This window comes from Orbicella franksi, chromosome 6 (genome assembly GCF_964199315.1).
Source record: "Orbicella franksi chromosome 6, jaOrbFran1.1, whole genome shotgun sequence".
Classification (NCBI taxonomy): Eukaryota; Metazoa; Cnidaria; class Anthozoa; order Scleractinia; family Merulinidae; genus Orbicella; species Orbicella franksi.
In genome coordinates this window covers 17,824,432-17,842,576 of record NC_138150.1, presented here as the reverse complement: position 1 = coordinate 17,842,576, position 18,145 = coordinate 17,824,432, and the positions used below count along the sequence as shown (strand labels likewise).

General features: G+C 39.6%; 2 protein-coding genes across 3 annotated transcripts; both read right to left on the bottom strand.

Moving 5' to 3' along the window:
• Positions 1-9,744: 9,744 nt before the first annotated feature.
• Positions 9,745-11,972, bottom strand: LOC145490491 (uncharacterized). The gene is made up of 3 exons (XM_081469600.1): positions 11,847-11,972; positions 11,330-11,500; positions 9,745-9,849 (listed from the first exon to the last, which is right to left on the bottom strand). The coding sequence occupies exons 1-3, from the start codon at positions 11,970-11,972 to the stop codon at positions 9,745-9,747; spliced, it is 402 nt and encodes a 133-aa protein (XP_081325726.1).
• On the bottom strand, positions 11,805-13,638 carry LOC145491058 (uncharacterized). Of its 2 annotated transcripts, XM_081470203.1 has the most exons (3): positions 13,132-13,638; positions 12,759-13,022; positions 11,805-12,124 (listed from the first exon to the last, which is right to left on the bottom strand). In XM_081470203.1, the coding sequence occupies exons 2-3, from the start codon at positions 13,018-13,020 to the stop codon at positions 12,024-12,026; spliced, it is 363 nt and encodes a 120-aa protein (XP_081326329.1). In that variant the 5' UTR covers positions 13,021-13,022; positions 13,132-13,638; the 3' UTR covers positions 11,805-12,023. The 2 variants fall into 2 exon arrangements, with proteins under 2 accessions (XP_081326329.1, XP_081326330.1); XM_081470204.1 differs by having other exon boundaries at positions 12,759-13,638.
• Positions 13,639-18,145: the final 4,507 nt, after the last annotated feature.

The window sequence follows — 18,145 nt, the reverse complement described above, 5'->3', positions numbered from 1 at the left end:
AGGAGGCCAATTTTACATCCAAGACTGGTTATCCCATAAAATTTCAATTCAGTCTGCGTTAGAACTGCATTCTCCTTTTTGTCAAACTCAATCATGTACATATTTATTAGAACACTTTTATCGACCCCAAAGCATTGATTTCCATTTGATGGTTGGTAAAAAAAAAAAATCAAGCGTTACATGTTATAAAACAGACTAGCCAGAGATTCTGTCGTGTCAGTGATTCTGACACCAGGGAGTTTTCTCCAACCAGCAAAATTGAAAATGCGAACGGAGGTGAGTTAAATCATGACTATACTGTAGACCAAGTTTCTAGCAGCATTAATGAGCTGCCCCACAGTGAGGCATTTGCCACCTTCTGAATACAAAATGTCAAATGCCTGTGAAATGCCTTGGGGCAGGGGGGAGGGGGGGCATGGGCGGGCTTGGAATTGAGTGTGTCATTATGTCAAGTTGCATTGTATGAAGTCAGTCGAAGGTACTGATCGAGAGTATCGATCGACACTTGACGGCGAATGCCTTTAGTACACATGATCGGGAATATTTTTAACTTTCCCTGTATGGGATGCTAGTCCATCGCAGGAAATACTAAAAAATGCAAAAATTATGGAGACAATGATTGAAAAAGCAATTAAGGGATACAAAAAAGGAAATCCATGTTATAGTCAATTGACCCCTGTCAAAACAAGGTATCCACTGACCAGTATCACATGACTTTATTGTGGACTAAGGTTAGAGCTCATCAAGGTTACTTGTTATTTTTTTTGAAGTTGATCACTGACCAGGTACTGGTTTTCAAATAGATTGCAGGCTCGAGCTAGGTTAAGTTATTGTAATAAGGAGCTCTACCTTTGGGCTTCATGGCTAAGTCTACAGTACCGCTCAGAGATATGTGAACAATCAAACACGTTTTAAACCTGTCGACAAAAGAAGTCAACGTCTTGGTGCGCTTTCATCAACGCATTCGGAAACACATTTTTGACAACGCGTTTTGCCTTTGTTATTTGTTTTGTCTCCGCCAATTTGTTTTCTTTGTGCACGTTCTCCACCAGGTCAAAGGACGCTTTGAACTGAATTGAAGAGAGATGTGATTAGAAAATTTTGCTTTGCCTTTAAAGTCACTTCACTTCAGTTTTTGCCCATATTCCTCCAAAAATTATCAAGCGAAAATATAGTTCTGCAACAAATAAACAATATGACAACTTGAATTTGCCTGGGGTCAAAATTTGAAACAACTTGTCACGGCAAAGGTCACGTTCGCTTGTTGTTTATATACTTTCGATTTTCACTGGTTTTCCGTCGACTGTGTTGTGTGAAATTTTGAAACCTTTTCAGTGTTGATTTCAAAACTGATGGTAGAACTATAATATCAGACCAAAAATTAACAAGAAGATCTTTTAGATCTTATAACCGCGCTTTTAAAATTTAACTGTTTGCTTAGCACTACCGTCGGAATGTAGTGCACATTTCAAAGCAGTCATTGATGATTCTTTTCTTACTGTAGACATCACATCACTTGATCAACACAAACTGTATTATTGCACCATCAGTGGTAGCCGTTGACAAATCTCCGAAGACGTAATGGTCCTAATCTAGAACTTTCTTCGGGATATGTATGGTCATGAACGATATGAACCACACGATAATAACACTATTAACAACAGCTTTCTTTCTTTAAAGACACGATTAAATTTGATTGGTGTTTTCCACGAGTAAAGGGCTAGCAAAGTAGTCACACAAGTCATGTAATTTAATAATGAAACTCTATCCCGACCGATGTATCGATTTTGGTCACTCCAGTGGCTACAGATTGAAAACGTGACAGAAAATTGGCGTTACTTTCGATTGTCACCAAATTTGGACAGTGGGATGATTTCATCATTAGCCAATTACAGGCCATTTTTCAGCTCTTTTCGTCACATCCTCCCCCCTCGGGAGAATTTTGTCAAGTTAGCTAATTTAGTATGCAAGTCACCGTAATGGTGGTCGCTGTTGGCGAAATGTATATTTGCTCAAAATTGGGGCCAAATCTTTCGGAGATGGAAGTCAGGACATTTGTAAGGATACAGAAAGTAATATGGGACCAGTTGGTGGCTTCTAAGGCTGAATTTATTCAGAAGTAAGCTGTATTTTCGTTTTCGTGCCGAAAGCCACGCGGTGAAATATTATCGGTTTGTTCAGCTGTCTTGTTCTGTTTTTTCTCTTTGTCATTTTTGTAGCCCGCCGAGGCCATTCTTTCGTCTAAATGAGTTGAAAAAAATTCGAAAGAGATGTTCCCATTCAAGTTTAAGCTCTCAGGCGATAATTCTGGAGTTTTTTGGCCGAAACGTCGGCTTTGTTATGTTCGTGTTTTTGGTTGCTATGGGCGACCGTTGCTCCCTTTGTTAGGTCAAGTCTGGGGAGTGAGGTCACAAAAAAAATTGTAATTAATTCTGGTTTTGTTCGATTTCGCTGAAATTTTAGCACAATAAAGCTGGATTGTTAAGGAATAGATTTACCTTCTGCCGATGTGTGGTAGCTATTAACGCTAAAGTGATATATCGCTTCGATGTCAGGGTTTTGAAGAGATTTTTTTGCAACGTGTAGGTTCGGCGTGATTTTGTAATCTGAGATTTCTGTTGACCCTGAAGAAACAAGGTTTGGCGAGTAAACATTACAGATTGCGTAATTCAAAGTTGGCCGAGTGGGGATCTGCGTCTGGTCTCCGACAAAAAAAAAAATAAAACAAGAAGATCTGTTAGATCTTATAACCGCGCTTTTAAAATTTAACTGTTTTCTTAGTACTACAGTCGCAACGCAGTGCATATTCCAAAGCAATCTTTGATGATTCATTGATTACTGTAGACATCACAGCACTTGATCAACATAAACTCTATTATCGCACCATCAGTCGTAGCCGGTGTGACATCTCCGATGACGTAATAGTCTTAATCTGGAAGTTTCTTCGGGATATGTATGGGCATGAAGATACGAACACTATTACAAACCGCTTTCTTTCTTTAAAGTCACGATTAAATTTAATTGTTTTTTTCCCTTGAGTTAAGGGTTAGCAAAGAAGTCACACGAGTCACATAATTCAAGAATTGCGTTATCTACGGCTATCTTTAGTACGGTGGTTATTTCCCTATCAATGACGTAATCTTTGCACGTTCTGACACGTTCTTTACTTGGCTTCCAAACATTTAATTTTCTTTCCGATCTATGAACTCACTGCAATGAAACAGTCAAAGGATTTACTTCATTTGCCTAAAACCGCAAGAAATACTCGCAAAATTACAAATAAATTAATGACCGTCGCTTCTGCCGAAATAAACTTGCAAAGTAAACACGATCTTATTTGTCACGTAGCGAAAGTGAAAGCTGCAACGTCAGCGCATTCCATGGCTGACGTAATACCTTTTTTCAGCGTATTTATTATTCCCTTTAAATCCAACGCTTTGATAAAGCGAAAAGAAAATATATTTTACCCACAAAAAAGAAAACAATATCCGTAAAATTGTTCGTGTGTTTATGTTTTAACAGCTTCTGGCGGAAAAACATCACACGTTGCGTGACTCAAAGTTTGGCCGAGCGGAGGTCTGCGCCTGGTCACCGACAAAAAAAATAAAAAATAAATAAATAAACCACGGGTAAACCTAGAACCGCGCTCGGCCCATGGCCGCGCGGTTAACAAGAAGATCTGTTAGATCTTATAACCGCGCTTTTAAAATTTAACTGTTTGCTTAGCACTACCGTCGGAACGGAGTGCACATTCCAAAGCAGTCATTGATGATTCTTTTCTTACTGTAGACATCACATCACTTGATCAACACAAACTGTATTATTGCACCATCAGTGGTAGCCATTGACAAATCTCCGATGACCTAATGGTCTTAACCTTTGTAGAACTTTCTTCGGGATATGTATGGGCATGAACGATATAAATGACACGATAATAACACTATTAACAACAGCTTTCTTTCTTAAAAGTCATGATTAAATTTAATTGGTGTTTTCCATGAGTAAAGGGCTAGTAAAGTAGTCACACAAGTCATATAATTTAATAATAAAACTCTATCCCGACCGATGTATCGATTTTGGTCACTCCAGTGACCACAGATTGGAACCGTGACAGAAAATTGGCGTTACTTTCGATTCTCAGCAAATTTGGACAGTGGGATGATCTCATCATTAGCCAATTATAGGCCATCTTTCAGTTCTTTTCGTCATATCCCCCCCACGGGAGAATTTTGTCAAGTTAGCTAATTTAGTATGCAAGCCAACGTAATGGCGGTCACCGTCGACGAAATGTTTATCACAGGCGGCCCAAGCTCTCAATGTTATCCTTTTTTTCCCCTTTTTATGCGAACGTTCAGGCTAACGTGACATATGGCATGTACTATTACATAACGACCGAATTTGACCAGGCGAAACATGACTCCCGCCTTGCAGCATATGGAGGTGTTGTGTTACAACGGTTTGAATTTATAAAGGTTTGTATGGGAATGCAACGGCTTTGCTTGAAACGCCAATTATTCTTATATTTTGTGAATAAAATCTACTTACCCTGTTGCTGTGTTGTATTCTTTGTTGTTTGCCAGCTCCTCGGGCCGATCTAACGCGATTTCGGCGAGTTATCGTTCTGTAGGTTTCCACTACTAAAAGAAAGACAAGGCCGGACACTGCACAGGCCGCCCAAGCTCTCAATGTTATCCTTTTTTTTCCCCTTTTTATGCGAACGTTCAGGCTAACGTGCATATGGCATGTACTATTACATAACGACCGAATTTGACCAGGCGAAACATGACTCCCGCCTTGCAGCATATGGAGGTGTTGTGTTACAACGGTTTGAATTTATAAAGGTTTGTATGGGAATGCAACGGCTTTGCTTGAAAAGCCAATTATTCTTATATTTTGTGAATAAAATCGAAGAAGAAATGTTGAAGTTCCATGTCAGTTCACTCGCTACGCGATTCCGTCCACAATGCCTTCGCAACGATACATTTATTTCGAGATTGCTTCGCTCGCAAACTCGAAAACAGCCGCGTCACAAAAGTTAGGACACTTTCGCGGTGTTGGATAACTATAATTAGCCCGACCGGGGTTAGTCAGCAACGATTTATCAACGGTCAAACCAAAATGCTCCCCGGGTACCCTCGTGCTTTAGTTGTCAAACCCATAAAGGGAGTACCCGGTTACCCGGGGAGCATTTTGGTTTGACCGTTGACAAATCGTTGCTGACTACCCCCGGTCGGGCTAATTATAGTTACCCAACACCGCGAAAGTGTCCTAACTTTTGTGACGCGACTGTTTTCGAGTTTGCGAGCGAAGCAATCTCGAAATAAATGTATCGTTGCGAAGGCGTTGTGGACGGAATCGCGTAGCGAGTGAATTGACATGGAACTTCAACATTTCTTCTTCGATTCTACGGAGGAATTGAACCGGCAGGGTTATTTTCAGTGGATTTATTCGCTTCGAGCGGCGGGCACTCCGGAAATCAGTGTCCGGCCTTGTCTTTCTTTTAGTAGTGGAAACCCACAGAACGATAACTCGCCGAAATCGCGTTAGATCGGCCCGAGGAGCTGGCAAACAACAAAGAATACAACACAGCAACAGGGTAAGTAGATTTTATTCACAAAATATAAGAATAATTGGCGTTTCAAGCAAAGCCGTTGCATTTCCATACAAACCTTTATAAATTCAAACCGTTGTAACACAACACCTCCATATGCTGCAAGGCGGGAGTCATGTTTCGCCTGGTCAAATTCGGTCGTTATGTAATAGTACATGCCATATGTCACGTTAGCCTGAACGTTCGCATAAAAAGGGAAAAAAAAAGGATAACATTGAGAGCTTGGGCCGCCTGTGTGTTTATTTGCTCAAAATTGGGGCAAAATCTTTCGGAGATGGAAATCAAGACATTTGTAAGGATACAGAAAGTAATTTGGGGCCGGTTGCTGGCTTCTAAGGCTGAATTTATCCAGAAGTAAGCTGTATTTTCGCTTTCGTGCCGAAAGCCATGCGATGAAATATTATCGGCTTGTTCTCCTGTCTTGTTCTGTTTTTCTCTTGGTCTTTTTTGTAGCCCGCCGAGGCCAGTCTTTCGTCTAAATCAGTTGAAAAAAGTTCGAAAAAGATGTTCCCATTTAAGTTTAAGCTCTCAGGCGATAATTCTGGAGATTTTTGACCGAAACGTTCGGCTTTGTTATGTTCGTGTTTTTCGGTTGCTATGGGTGACCGTGGCTTCCTTTGTTAGGTCAAGTCTGGGGAGTGAGGTCACAAAAAAATTCGAATTAATTCTGGTTTTGTTCGATTTCGCTGAAATTTTAACACGATAAAACTGGATTGTTAACGAATAGATTTACCGCCTGCCGATGTGTGGTAGCTATTAACGCTGAAGTGTTATATCGCTTCGAAGTCAGGGTTTTGAAGAGATTTTTTTGCAACGTGTGGGTTCGGCGTGATTTTGTAATCGGAGGTTTTTGTTGACCCCGAAAGAAAAGATATCCGGAAAAGGTCATTTCATCGACGATTCAAAGGAATATAAATATGTATATGTTCCGAGCTAAATTTCTGGTGAAAAAATATAATTTTTGACGAACGCTGGGTTTTTAATTTTTTCCCGCGAAAGTCAGTATCGGAGATGAGATTTATTAATGTTTCAACAGCTTTTGGCGAGTAAACTTCACAGGTTGCGTGACTCAAAATTTGGCCGAGTGGAAGCTTGGGTCTGGTCGCAGACAAAACTACGAAAAAACCACGGGTAAACCATGAACCGCGCTCGGCCCATGGCCGCGCGGTTAAAAAAATAAACCAAGGGTAGAACATGAACCGCGCTCGGCCCATGGCCGCGCGGTTAAAGAAAAAAATCAGAAGTAAGGCCCATCCTTTAAATAATTAGTTGACCTATTAGCTGTGTTAGTCCCTTCAAATTCATTAAAAAATATTTCAGACACACTAGTCCATGTGGTTAGTAAATGGCTAAATGATCAACTATGTTTGTACAATGTAGGTTGATCGGGATTCTTAGACAGCAAACATACTGCAGATAACCCAGTGGTTCCAGCAATTTAAGACCTAGACATTATTGTTTAGATTATTTTCCTGCACTTTGTTTCTATTTTTGTAACAATGCAGTGATCGTTACAAGACGTCACACAGCTTAATTATAAAATTGTTGGTTTGTGTCGTGTGGTTAGATTAATTCAAGTTACTTGATGTTTTTAAAAATACTGTAGTTGTAGTCAGGCATAGTAATAAAATCTTAAAAGTTGTTGTCACTGACTTAAAAATCTTAAAATAGACGTTTCGGCTAAAATACTCTTACCTTCTTCAGTGATGAAATGAATGTTAACGGCGTCTAAATGTAAATGAGATGTTTATAGGAATGTGAGGAACTCGCTAGGGATTAATTTAGCATTTTGTAAATGTCTGGAATATGCGCGTGGTCATTAATTGAGTTCGGTTCGCGAATGGAATGCCACGCTTCCAAGAACAATCTACGCGACCACAAGGGACAGCAGTCTATGACCTTGACATTATTAAAATCAAACTCGTGGTTGTTTTTCATACACTGTTGCGCCAAAAGAGAGTTCTTGTCACATGTGAGGACGGCTCTTTTATGTTCTTTTGTTCTGGATCTCAGTGCTCTGGATGTTTGACCGATGTAAAGTTTTTCACAGTTTTTACAATTGATTTTATACACGACACCAGTTGACAGGTCTTGATTGAATTTGTCCTTCGGTTTCTTCAGGATCGAACCAACCGTCTTCACGGGTTTGCGAGCAACATTTACGTCGAATTGTCTCGAAGTTCTTGCAATTTCTTCAGAGATTCCTTGAAAATATGGCAAAGTAACAAAGCCTCTGTGGCTTTGTGGCTGATTATTTTGGGGCTGATTTAATGCTTTAGGTGGTTTGGTTCTTTGGCAGCTTTTTAAGAATTGGTCCGTGTAACCATTGGTTTTGAGTGCGTCCACCACGTGTTGCACTTCGGACTTTTTGTCTTCATCAGTCGACGGAATATTCTTTGCTCTGTCAAGAAGGGTTCTAGCCACTGAGCGTTTGTGTTGCAAAGGGTGGTGAGAGTTGAAGTGAAGATACTTGTGGTCGCGTAGATTGTTCTTGGAAGCGTGGCATTCCATTCGCGAACCGAACTCAATTAATGACCACGCGCATATTCCAGACATTTACAAAATGCTAAATTAATCCCTAGCGAGTTCCTCACATTCTTATAAACATCTCATTTACATTTCGACGCCGTTAACATTCATTTCATCACTGTAGAAGGTTATAGTATTTTAGCCGAAACGTCTATTTTAAGATTTTTAAGTCAGTGACAACAACTTTTAAGATTTTTTACTTGATGTTTTGTTTTCCCTGATCTGGACGTACATGTGCTTGTTAACAGGATCACATGTACTCAAGGCATCCATGGTCAAGTGCCAATTGATACCCTTGATCGTTCCTCGATCAACACTCTATCGACATCTCTATCAACACTTGATCGACATCTCAACTGATACTCGGTCAACACTCAATTTCCCCATGACCTCCTATACTGACGCTCTTCATGCTTGTCACGCAATCTTCCTCCCTCACGAAGGAAGATTGTGTGACAAGCACAAAGAGCGTCTGCGTACTGGAGGCTATAACCCTGAAGGCTTAAACATTATGTAAATGAACTTAAATTGTAAATCACCTGATCGATGAGACCTGAATACTCTCAAAGGCTTTGATTAATATAATTATAATTAGGAATTCCCTCTCAGAGGTTAATATATAATCAAATGCTGTTTCTCTTTGTACAATAAATATAATTGTTCCTAAGGTCAATTTACACTCATGACCAGCCAAGACTCTCAATGTTACAAGATGGTAGATGTCAGGGCTCTGAACAACAATAAAATTGTTTAAGCACTTGGTGTAATTCTGACATCTGTAGCATATTTTAGTTACACACAATTTACCCTATTAGGGGACATTTTCTTCACAAGCCTGAGTTTAACATTACTAAAATATAATTATTGTTGTATTGGCCACTGTATGTAAAAATTAGTGCAACATCTCAGCGCGTGAAACTCAGCCTAATTTTGAAAGAAGTTACAAACATTTGCTACAACACGTTTGTTCCTAGTGACTCTTGGCTTGCCTCGAAACCTCTCCATTAGCACATCGGAGAGACCATCAGCTGCACCTCTCTGAAAGGCAAGTTGCAAGTGCGTAATTGTGAGTCCTGAGGATGCCACTTTCTCAGCCATTCCTTTCGTGATCACTTTAGCCTGAATGAGAGGCTGCAGTGAACTAAGGTTTTCTCTCTCCTTGTCCAAGAAGTCATAATATTTATCCAGCCACGAAAGGGTGAAACTGCTTCAGGATGCAATCATCGCTGACAAATTTTGAAGCCAGTCTTTGAAGCATGTGCACTTCAACCAATGCATTATGAGCAGTATAGGTAGTGTCCAGAAGGTCAGAAGCAGGGGACTCCTGACTACGTGACTGACGGTCAGGATTAACAGCTCTCTAAAAACATGGAGTGTATCACAAAACCCCATTACCATTTTGCTATGCTCTTCAAGGTCGCCACATGTTGTCCAGGCTTTCATTAGATGCTTACTATCAAAGCTTTTGCCATTGTGAGGAAGGTGTATACATGGCTTCCTCGGCTTCAACCAATCAAGAAGCTTTGATACACCTTCTGCCAGACTTTCAGTTGAAACTGGTGGCCCATTGTATACGAGGCCTTTGTTGTTGACAGAAAGTTTGTTTATTGTGGAAGCCCCTGCAGATATGCCATGATTAGGCATGACGTAGACATTGAAGTTCCCCTTACCATCTGTAGCTGCAATGTGGCATATCTCTGTATCATTTCCTAGGAACAACAACAAAAATAGTTTTAATATTATTAAAGCATTATTTGGTCTTTTTTTAAATAAGCACAACAACTGCCGGTAATGATGAGATTTTTTATTAATTGATGAGCAGTTTGTTAAAAACAAAAAGCAACTTGGTCTTTGGCCATGTACTGGTACATAGGGCAAACAAGCTCCTAATTAATGGTTGAAGGTCAGTATGGTACAGTATGTGGGAGCCCAGGACTTAGGGAAGTAAGAATACCACACTTGGGATCTCAGATGATAATTATTTGTAAATCCTCAATTGTACATGATTATACAGCCAATACATGAATTACATCAACAGTGAAGTCACATGCACATACTTATATTATTTGACATACAGTATATAAATCAGCAGACTCGTATCTGATAGAACATTACTTACCTCTTGAGGAGGTCTCCAGGTCAATAACTACTTTGTTGAAATCGCTGCCTGAAGAAATTTTTCTTCTTTCTGCCAGTGTCATAGGAGGGGGGATTTCACTCTTGACATCTGGGGATTCTTACCTAAATCCCAAACCACTCTCATACTGTTTGCCCTCTCTGTTTTCTAGCTGCTTTGTTTTTGAGCTTCTCTGTTCCTTTCTGTCTCTTCTCTGCTTCTTAAACTCTCTGCTCTTTGATAGGCGGCTATGTCTAGACATCTTCCCGTCTACTCTATCTGCATAGGTTTTACTATTACTTCCTGGTGATAGCTGCATTTTCTGCAGTGTCTAATATGGCATTTGATGTTGAAAAGAAATCATAATCACTTGCAGTATCTGCATACATGTATCTATCTTGGCACAAAACAACCAAGGGATCAGTTATCAGAAGCAACGGAAGGCAATTGTAGTTTTTAGATGTAAATTAAAACTTAATAAAAAGTGCCTTTTATCCCATCCCCTCTCAGGTCCTAATGATAATGATATTCACATACTTTTCAGGTAGATATATGGGAGAAGTCAAGGGAGATGTGCTGCTTTTATCCCCTTTCTGACTTGAAATTCTTTTAGAACCTCTATTTAAGAAAAAGAGGACTTTTCCCATGTTTACATAGCCTCATCTAAACATCAGGGGAGTTGGAGGAATTGAAGACAGTTGTGCAAACCCTGGTTATACAAACCCGAGATGCAGTCAAGGGTTTGCATAATTTTTGAGAATTCTTTTAACTCCAAGTGTCTCCATAAGGCCCAAGTGTTTAGATCAGACTAGTTGTAGACATGAAAAAGTCCTCTTTTGTTTTTTTATAAAATATTTCTCTATAATAAGTGCAAATCTAACATATCAATCATGTTTACATACCCTTATCTACATAAACCTACCACCAGATGAGAGCATGCGTAGTATTTAAGTTATTTTTTAATGACACACATAAAATTTATTTACCAAAATTATTTTAAATCAATTACTATCTATTGCTATCATCATAATTAACCTCAAAGGAAAATGTACAATATATACATAAGCTCTCACCTCTGCCACATATGAGTGACCAAGAGTTTTTTGGCTCACACCACAGGCTTCTCTGTAGTCATTACTTTCGCTGGAACCATAGTGCTGGATCTTTGGAGCCTTACAGCTAATTGTGTTGTTTAGAGCCTCATTTGCCTGGCTGCTTCCCAGAGGGGCAAGTTTATCAGCACTCTGAACAAATGTCCACAACCTCTTTCAGATCACTTTCCAGCTCTTGCCCCTGAAGATCTTTGCCATGTGGAAGCGAGTTGTGAGTGTACGTTGATGGATTGATTAGATAGCCACACCAGGAACTACTGCAGTTTTCATGATGGCCAAAAGCATGTGGAACAATTGATTTCACACTGGTTCTTAGCCCCTCGACATTGTCCTTGTTTTGCTTAAGTGCATAGCCAAAACACTTGAGCAGGTAATCAATTACTTCGTTGCTCAAGACCCCTTTGTGTTTTGCCTGGAGTGAATAAAGGCTGGTTGCCATTGACCTTTAGGCATGGACAATATCTGACCACTTGTCTACATCATGCTGAACACTCTCTTTGACTTTCTTTATGGTTGAAGAGTCATCATCCCCAACTACAATAGATATCTGAGCCCCATGGTTTCCTGCATTGTTGGCCAGTTCTACAGCAACGTCTGGCTCCATCGCTTTTGATGACCCAGACCAATTGCAGCGACAGTCATGTGCTCTTACTTCTCACCCACTTCGTTTAGCAGACTGACAAACAGTACAGCGCTTGTTCCTTGTACTGTATGCCAACACTTTTCCAGATCGAAGGCCAACCATGGACCCAACACCTGTAGAAAATTAATAATTATTTAACTGTGTATAGAAAATGCCACTATTGTTACATAGTGCTAGGTACTGTATCTCCATTGAAAGATTACATGAACACAATGTTTGTTAGTTTTACAAGTTCAACAATAATTATAAGATGAAATAACCAACTAAATAACTTAACGATAATAACTAAAAAAGTAAATAAATAATTAGAAAGATAGATACATGAAGATACATATAGTTCAATAAAAATAAATAAATAAAAATATATACTGAATGTCTCTCTCTATATATAATTTTAATTTTAATTTTTACTTTAATTTTTACAATTTATGGCATACAAAAACAGAATTCAAAGGATGAAATGCAAAAGAGTCAAAGACCCCATATTAAAGCAGATCACCAATGGTACTAAAATGAAAATAATGATACAAATTAAATTATTGTAGTAATAAATATATTATAACAAGAAAAACATTCGAAGAATATATTAATCCATAAAAAAACTTTTTGACTAAAGCTTTAAAAGAATATATATATATAGTATATAGATCTGTCAAACAATTAAGTAGCCTTTCGGATGGTTTGCACCAGGAAATAAAATACAAATACAAAAAACAGCAATTTCTGGTTTGAGTAGTTTGATCAGACCTTTCAGACTATTATGTCCTTTGCCACGCTTCTGCCAACCCATATCGTACGAAGCGCCAATCGAAACTACTTCTTCTGTCTCCTTCCTCCAGCACTCCTTCTCCACCTCCATTGCTTCTTCACATGATGCTTTCGCTGCTTCCTTGATGGCAGGACCAACTTCTCGTTCTCTGGCTTTGAAAGTACTTTGACTTACAGGAGGTTTGTTGATTGAAGTCAACAACGCGTTTACGTGACTTGGCCCTATTCCGGCGTGTAACATACCTAAATGAACGAGGTTTTGATTGAAAATGAGAATAGTAATAAACTTTTGGCCACAATCTTTTATTTCATCAAGAAATACTTCGAGTTGCAAGCCTAAAATTGCACCTACCCGCTGCCAGTTTCGTGTTTACGTCGAAAATCGGTCTTCCTCTTCGTTTGTCACTTGAGCGATGGGTCTTACTTGTGTGACAGACATTTATCTCTCCACAGTCACTGTTGCTCCAGGTGACGTAAAGGAAATTCCCCAACCCCGATACCGTTTCACGAAGACAATTCAACAACTGGAGTGAAGCTCCACAACTCTTACACTCCAACTCTTTCGCTTACACATCGAGTTCCACGATACGTCTCCCTCGTAACTCGAGGCAACTTTGTGACTCACAGTGAGCTTCAGTGCCCATTTCAACCTCCTCGACAACTTTTCCGGGTCTTTTACAGTTAACCGCCGACATTTGTCTCCGTTTAATCTCTTTCAGTCTTCGAAAACAACCTTTCTTGTCTCTAGGCCGCATAACCGCCATCTTGGAAATGTCGCAAATTAAGAGCTGATGTTATGCGCAGTAGAGATGCACATAGTCTCCTTCGCAGCCGTTATTAGGGTCGTCACGCAACGCTCCTCCCCACTAACGGCCGGTATATTCTCAGCTCCGACTATTGCATTTCTAGCTCTCTGATTGGCTCAAAAACTCCGACTATGAGCCATTAGTCGGAGTTTTACCTTATATGGAAAACAGTGCGCCAAGTTTAAAAATTTTCCGCTCTGTAAAATTGTTGAAATAAAAATCGGCGGCAAAAACCCGATTAAGAATATACTAAAACAATTATTCCATTCGACCTTGTTGGATATGAAGTGATCATAACCAACTCGCGCTACGCGCTCGTTGGTTATTTATCACTTCATATCCAACGCGGTTTCATGGAATAATTGTTAATTAGTGGGGAGGAGCGTTGCGTGACGACCCTAATAACGGCTGCGAAGGAGACTAAGATGCACAGTGCAAAAACGGGAAATCACCTTAAGGTCTTTAAGGACGGTGCCTACTAAATACAAAGGTTTTTGCGCCAGGTTAGGACCATGCGGAAAAAGTAGATCTTTGCAAGGGCTATTGGAATCCACATAGAAAAATGAGGGTAACCACGCATTTTTTCAAGATAATTAGCCTTGAATCTCAACAAAAATGCTGACATCAGCATTTTTCAGAAAAAAGAAGGAAAGGATATTACTTCACAGATTTCCTTAGAATTCGCCTCTTCACATAGAAAAGCAAACACATTTATAAAGATCTTAAAACTACATGGTAAATGGTAACTTCAAAATCATTTTTGGTATGTTTTTTAATAACAAAATCGCCGCAACAGCGTCTTTAGCGTCTCTGACAGCCTTCCTCTGGTTCAGCTAAAATACCGTCTCAATTCCTTTTGCTCACAACCAGAAACTAATCACGTGCTGAATAGGCTTACCACTTCCATTTCATAACATAAAATGTAGGGGTAACCGCGCGTTTTTTAAAGTTATTGATCTTTTTTAAAAACTTTTACGGTGCCCGTTACATTTTTTCCTGTCACCTCCCCAGTAAGTAAAACATCTGTGTATCTCGCACTTTTTTTGCGCGCGCACTACGCCATCTGCAGGCCGGTACATGTTTACAGTTGGATTTCAATATAATTTTCGACAAATAACAGCTAGTTTTTCAGCTGGAAGACGTTAACAGTTAGTGGTTCGCGATATGCTGATATTCTGGTGTTCCTGGTTTAAATACGGGTACATTAAACTTGATTTGGTCACAGTAGGAAAATTTTGCTTTCATTTTAGTCGTGTACTTGGTAGCGTACTTGATTGCGTCATTGTCAACCCAGCGCGCGCGTGGCGCTTAAACCATGCATGCCGTGTTTTCGGCTTAAACAGTCGTGCCTTGTAAAATATTCTTTGGTTACATTCGGGTTACGTTCTGAGTATGCTAGTGGATTAAACTCTACAGTTGGACCCCAGTAACTGCGTACTCTCTGTCTGCCCGTTGGATTGTTTTGCTGTAACAGATCCCGAGTCCTCTAGGAGTCTGACAAACTCCGTCGCTGCAAGCGTGTTTCCCTTCGGATTGTTGTAACAAGGACAACAACCGTAAGCGGCCCAAAAACCTGTTATCACAATATATAATTATCTATTTTCTCTGGATTTCCGGAGGTACGTACATGCGTACGTGCGTACGGGGGTTAATATGGATCCGAAAACTTATGAGTTAAAAATGGTTTGATACCTAAGATATTCTTGTTTCTGCAAATTGAAAGATTTCAAAACAAAAGTTTTAGACACATTTCCAACAATTTTACAAGACGCAAATATGCAGATTTGCAAAGTTCGAGCTTGTACTGAAGCTAATATGTAGATTAAGCCGAGCCTAAAAGCGGAGCTTCTGATTGCAATAACTAACCGTAAAAAAAGAGGATTTGTCTTTCTTGGATCGGAAACTCAAAAAATGATCAATTGTGAGCATGTAATTGTTTAGCGTGTGGTTTCGCTATTAACTGACAAACTGACGAGACGATTGTGCTAGCAATATGTCGGAAGAAGAGCCAAAAACGCGCCAGGGGTAAATTTGCGCCGAACTTTTGCCTTTGCATGTACTCTCTCCTTCTCCCCCAAAGTAATAACCTGGCTTAAACCCGCGATCAAATTAAAAAAAACAAAACAAAAAACAGTCCCTGGTCAGCGGTCAACTTCAGAAAACACGTGACCTCGATAAGCTCTAAACCTGAGCCTGCGATATGATCACGTAATACGGGTCAACGGATAGCTTGTTTTGATAGCTGTTAATTAACATGCATATGGATACCCAAAATCAAAGATATAGCTATGGTAATCGTGCTACTCTCTTATTTTTCAAGGTATTCGCGTACGGACGGACGGACGTACGGACAGACGTGACAACCAAATTTTTTCAGATTGATGGGTTACCAAATTTTCTAAGGTATAGGACTCCGCCCGCGCGCATTCGGCGTGCAGGAGCCCCGCTAATGATGAAAAATATCCTAAAAATATTGAAGATCCGATACCAGGATTCATTATAAAAGAGGTAAAAAACGTTCTCTGGTAAAATTGTATAAAATTGAGCTTTCAACAGCCAGTCTGCTGTCTTCGACGGACAAAAATGAAATGATAAAATAGACCTAAGAATTTGAATATAACAAGCGAATGGCATATATTAAATAGAATACGTGTGAAAAAATGTGAGAATGCTAAAAGTGTAAAATTAGTGTTTGTTTAAAAGAATATTATATTGTCCCGGCGGAGGGCACGAATTGTTGTCGGCCTCGACAGTTTTCGCTGTGTGCCAGGATTCCAGCGTCTTTCTAATGCGGCTGTTGCCTTTGTCAATTATCTCAGCATTGTTAAAGTCGATGGTATGATCAAAGGTCCGGGCATGTTTCGCTACGTTGGAGCCTTTAGCACATTGTTTAGTATTTCTGATATGTTCTTTTCGCCTTGTACTAAACGAGCTTTTTGTCCCGCCGATGTAACTCCAGGGACAAGACCCACAAGGGATTTTGTAAACAACATTGCACTGGTCGTCGACTCGAGGTCGAAACTTGGGAGCAGGGAACTCTTGTTGTAGTGTCTTGATTGGCTTGTTGGTTACTCGAATATCATGACTTTTGAGAATTCTAGAAAGAGGTTCGGTGATACCTTTCATGTAGGGGAGGACCGCGAAGCTCTGACTATTCGTTGGGTGAGCCCAACTGAAGAACATCCCAACTAGTTCTTCAGGTGACTCCTCCAACACCTTCAATATAATATTCTTTTAAACAAACACTAATTTTACACTTTTAGCATTCTCACATTCTTTCACACGTATTCTATTTAATATATGCCATTCGCTTGTTATATTCAAATTCTTAGGTCTATTTTATCATTTCATTTTTGTCCGTCGAAGACAGCAGACTAGCTGTTGAAAGCGTACAATTTTATACAATTTTACCAGAGAACGTTTTTTACCTCTTTTAGAAAAATATCCTGTAACAAAACAATCAACTGGATAGTAATTTTTTTCGGTCTGGTGTAAGATTTATAACACCTTTATTTGCGCCAAAAATATACAAATGCGTACATGCAAATAGGTGGCCAGCAGGGAAGAACTTAATGTTCATATAAAGCTGACCCCCTTAATAAAAATAGGTAAACTACATATGCAATTCTAAAGCATATAATTATTATCCACACTCTGAATAAGGACCCAGGTATAAAAGGGCAGGAGTTAACGAATCATAAACAGTAAAATACCCCATTATATTTCACTTGAGTCCACCTTTTAAGTGGCGTAGAAAGGCTATTGCCTTTAGGCATTAAAATGTGCAACTCTCTAAAACGCTTTATTCTGTGACAGATTGGAAGACGACAGAAGCACAGTTCTCTCACTGGAGGAAGTAAGTGATATGTAATTCTCCATTTCTTCCGAGTCCGTCTGTCGTTTAATAGAGATTTTAGATCCACGTTTCTCGCGAACGGCAAATAAACTGGTATGGGTCACGTGACCAGGGCCAGACGTTGTGTTTGAGGTTTTGTTTTTGTCAAAATTGGCGTTAATTTGACAATTTCTAATGCGTTGACAAGATGATTTCTATTCGATACAATTTACCCCAATCTAAATCGACTAACGTCCGAACGGCGAACGGCAAACGTCTAACCTCAAACCGCAGTTGACGCTTGCGGCAAACGTGGATCTGAAGGTCTCTATTGTCTCTTAGCCTGACGCTATTTACTTTCACAAATGCAAGTCTATAAAGTTATTTACAGAGCTATTAAGTCTTCAATTCGAGAAGCGGTCACTTTGTAAGTTTTCTTGAAAATACCAAACGCACTGACAGTTACGAACTGAAGAACGCAAGCTTGTCACTTCATATCAATGAATTTGTCTCAATGAATTCCTACCAAAACTAGAAAACGTAACTACATTTCTAGCTCCACAAAGAACTAACATGCACAATGGAAACGGGGCATGCATAACGTCTTATTCTCAACTCAGTTCATGGTCTATCGAAATGTGATAACCCACTATCTCTATAGTGTTTGATATGTCGCAGGAAACTAGGGTGCAACATTAGTAAACCCGACGATGTTATAACCGCAA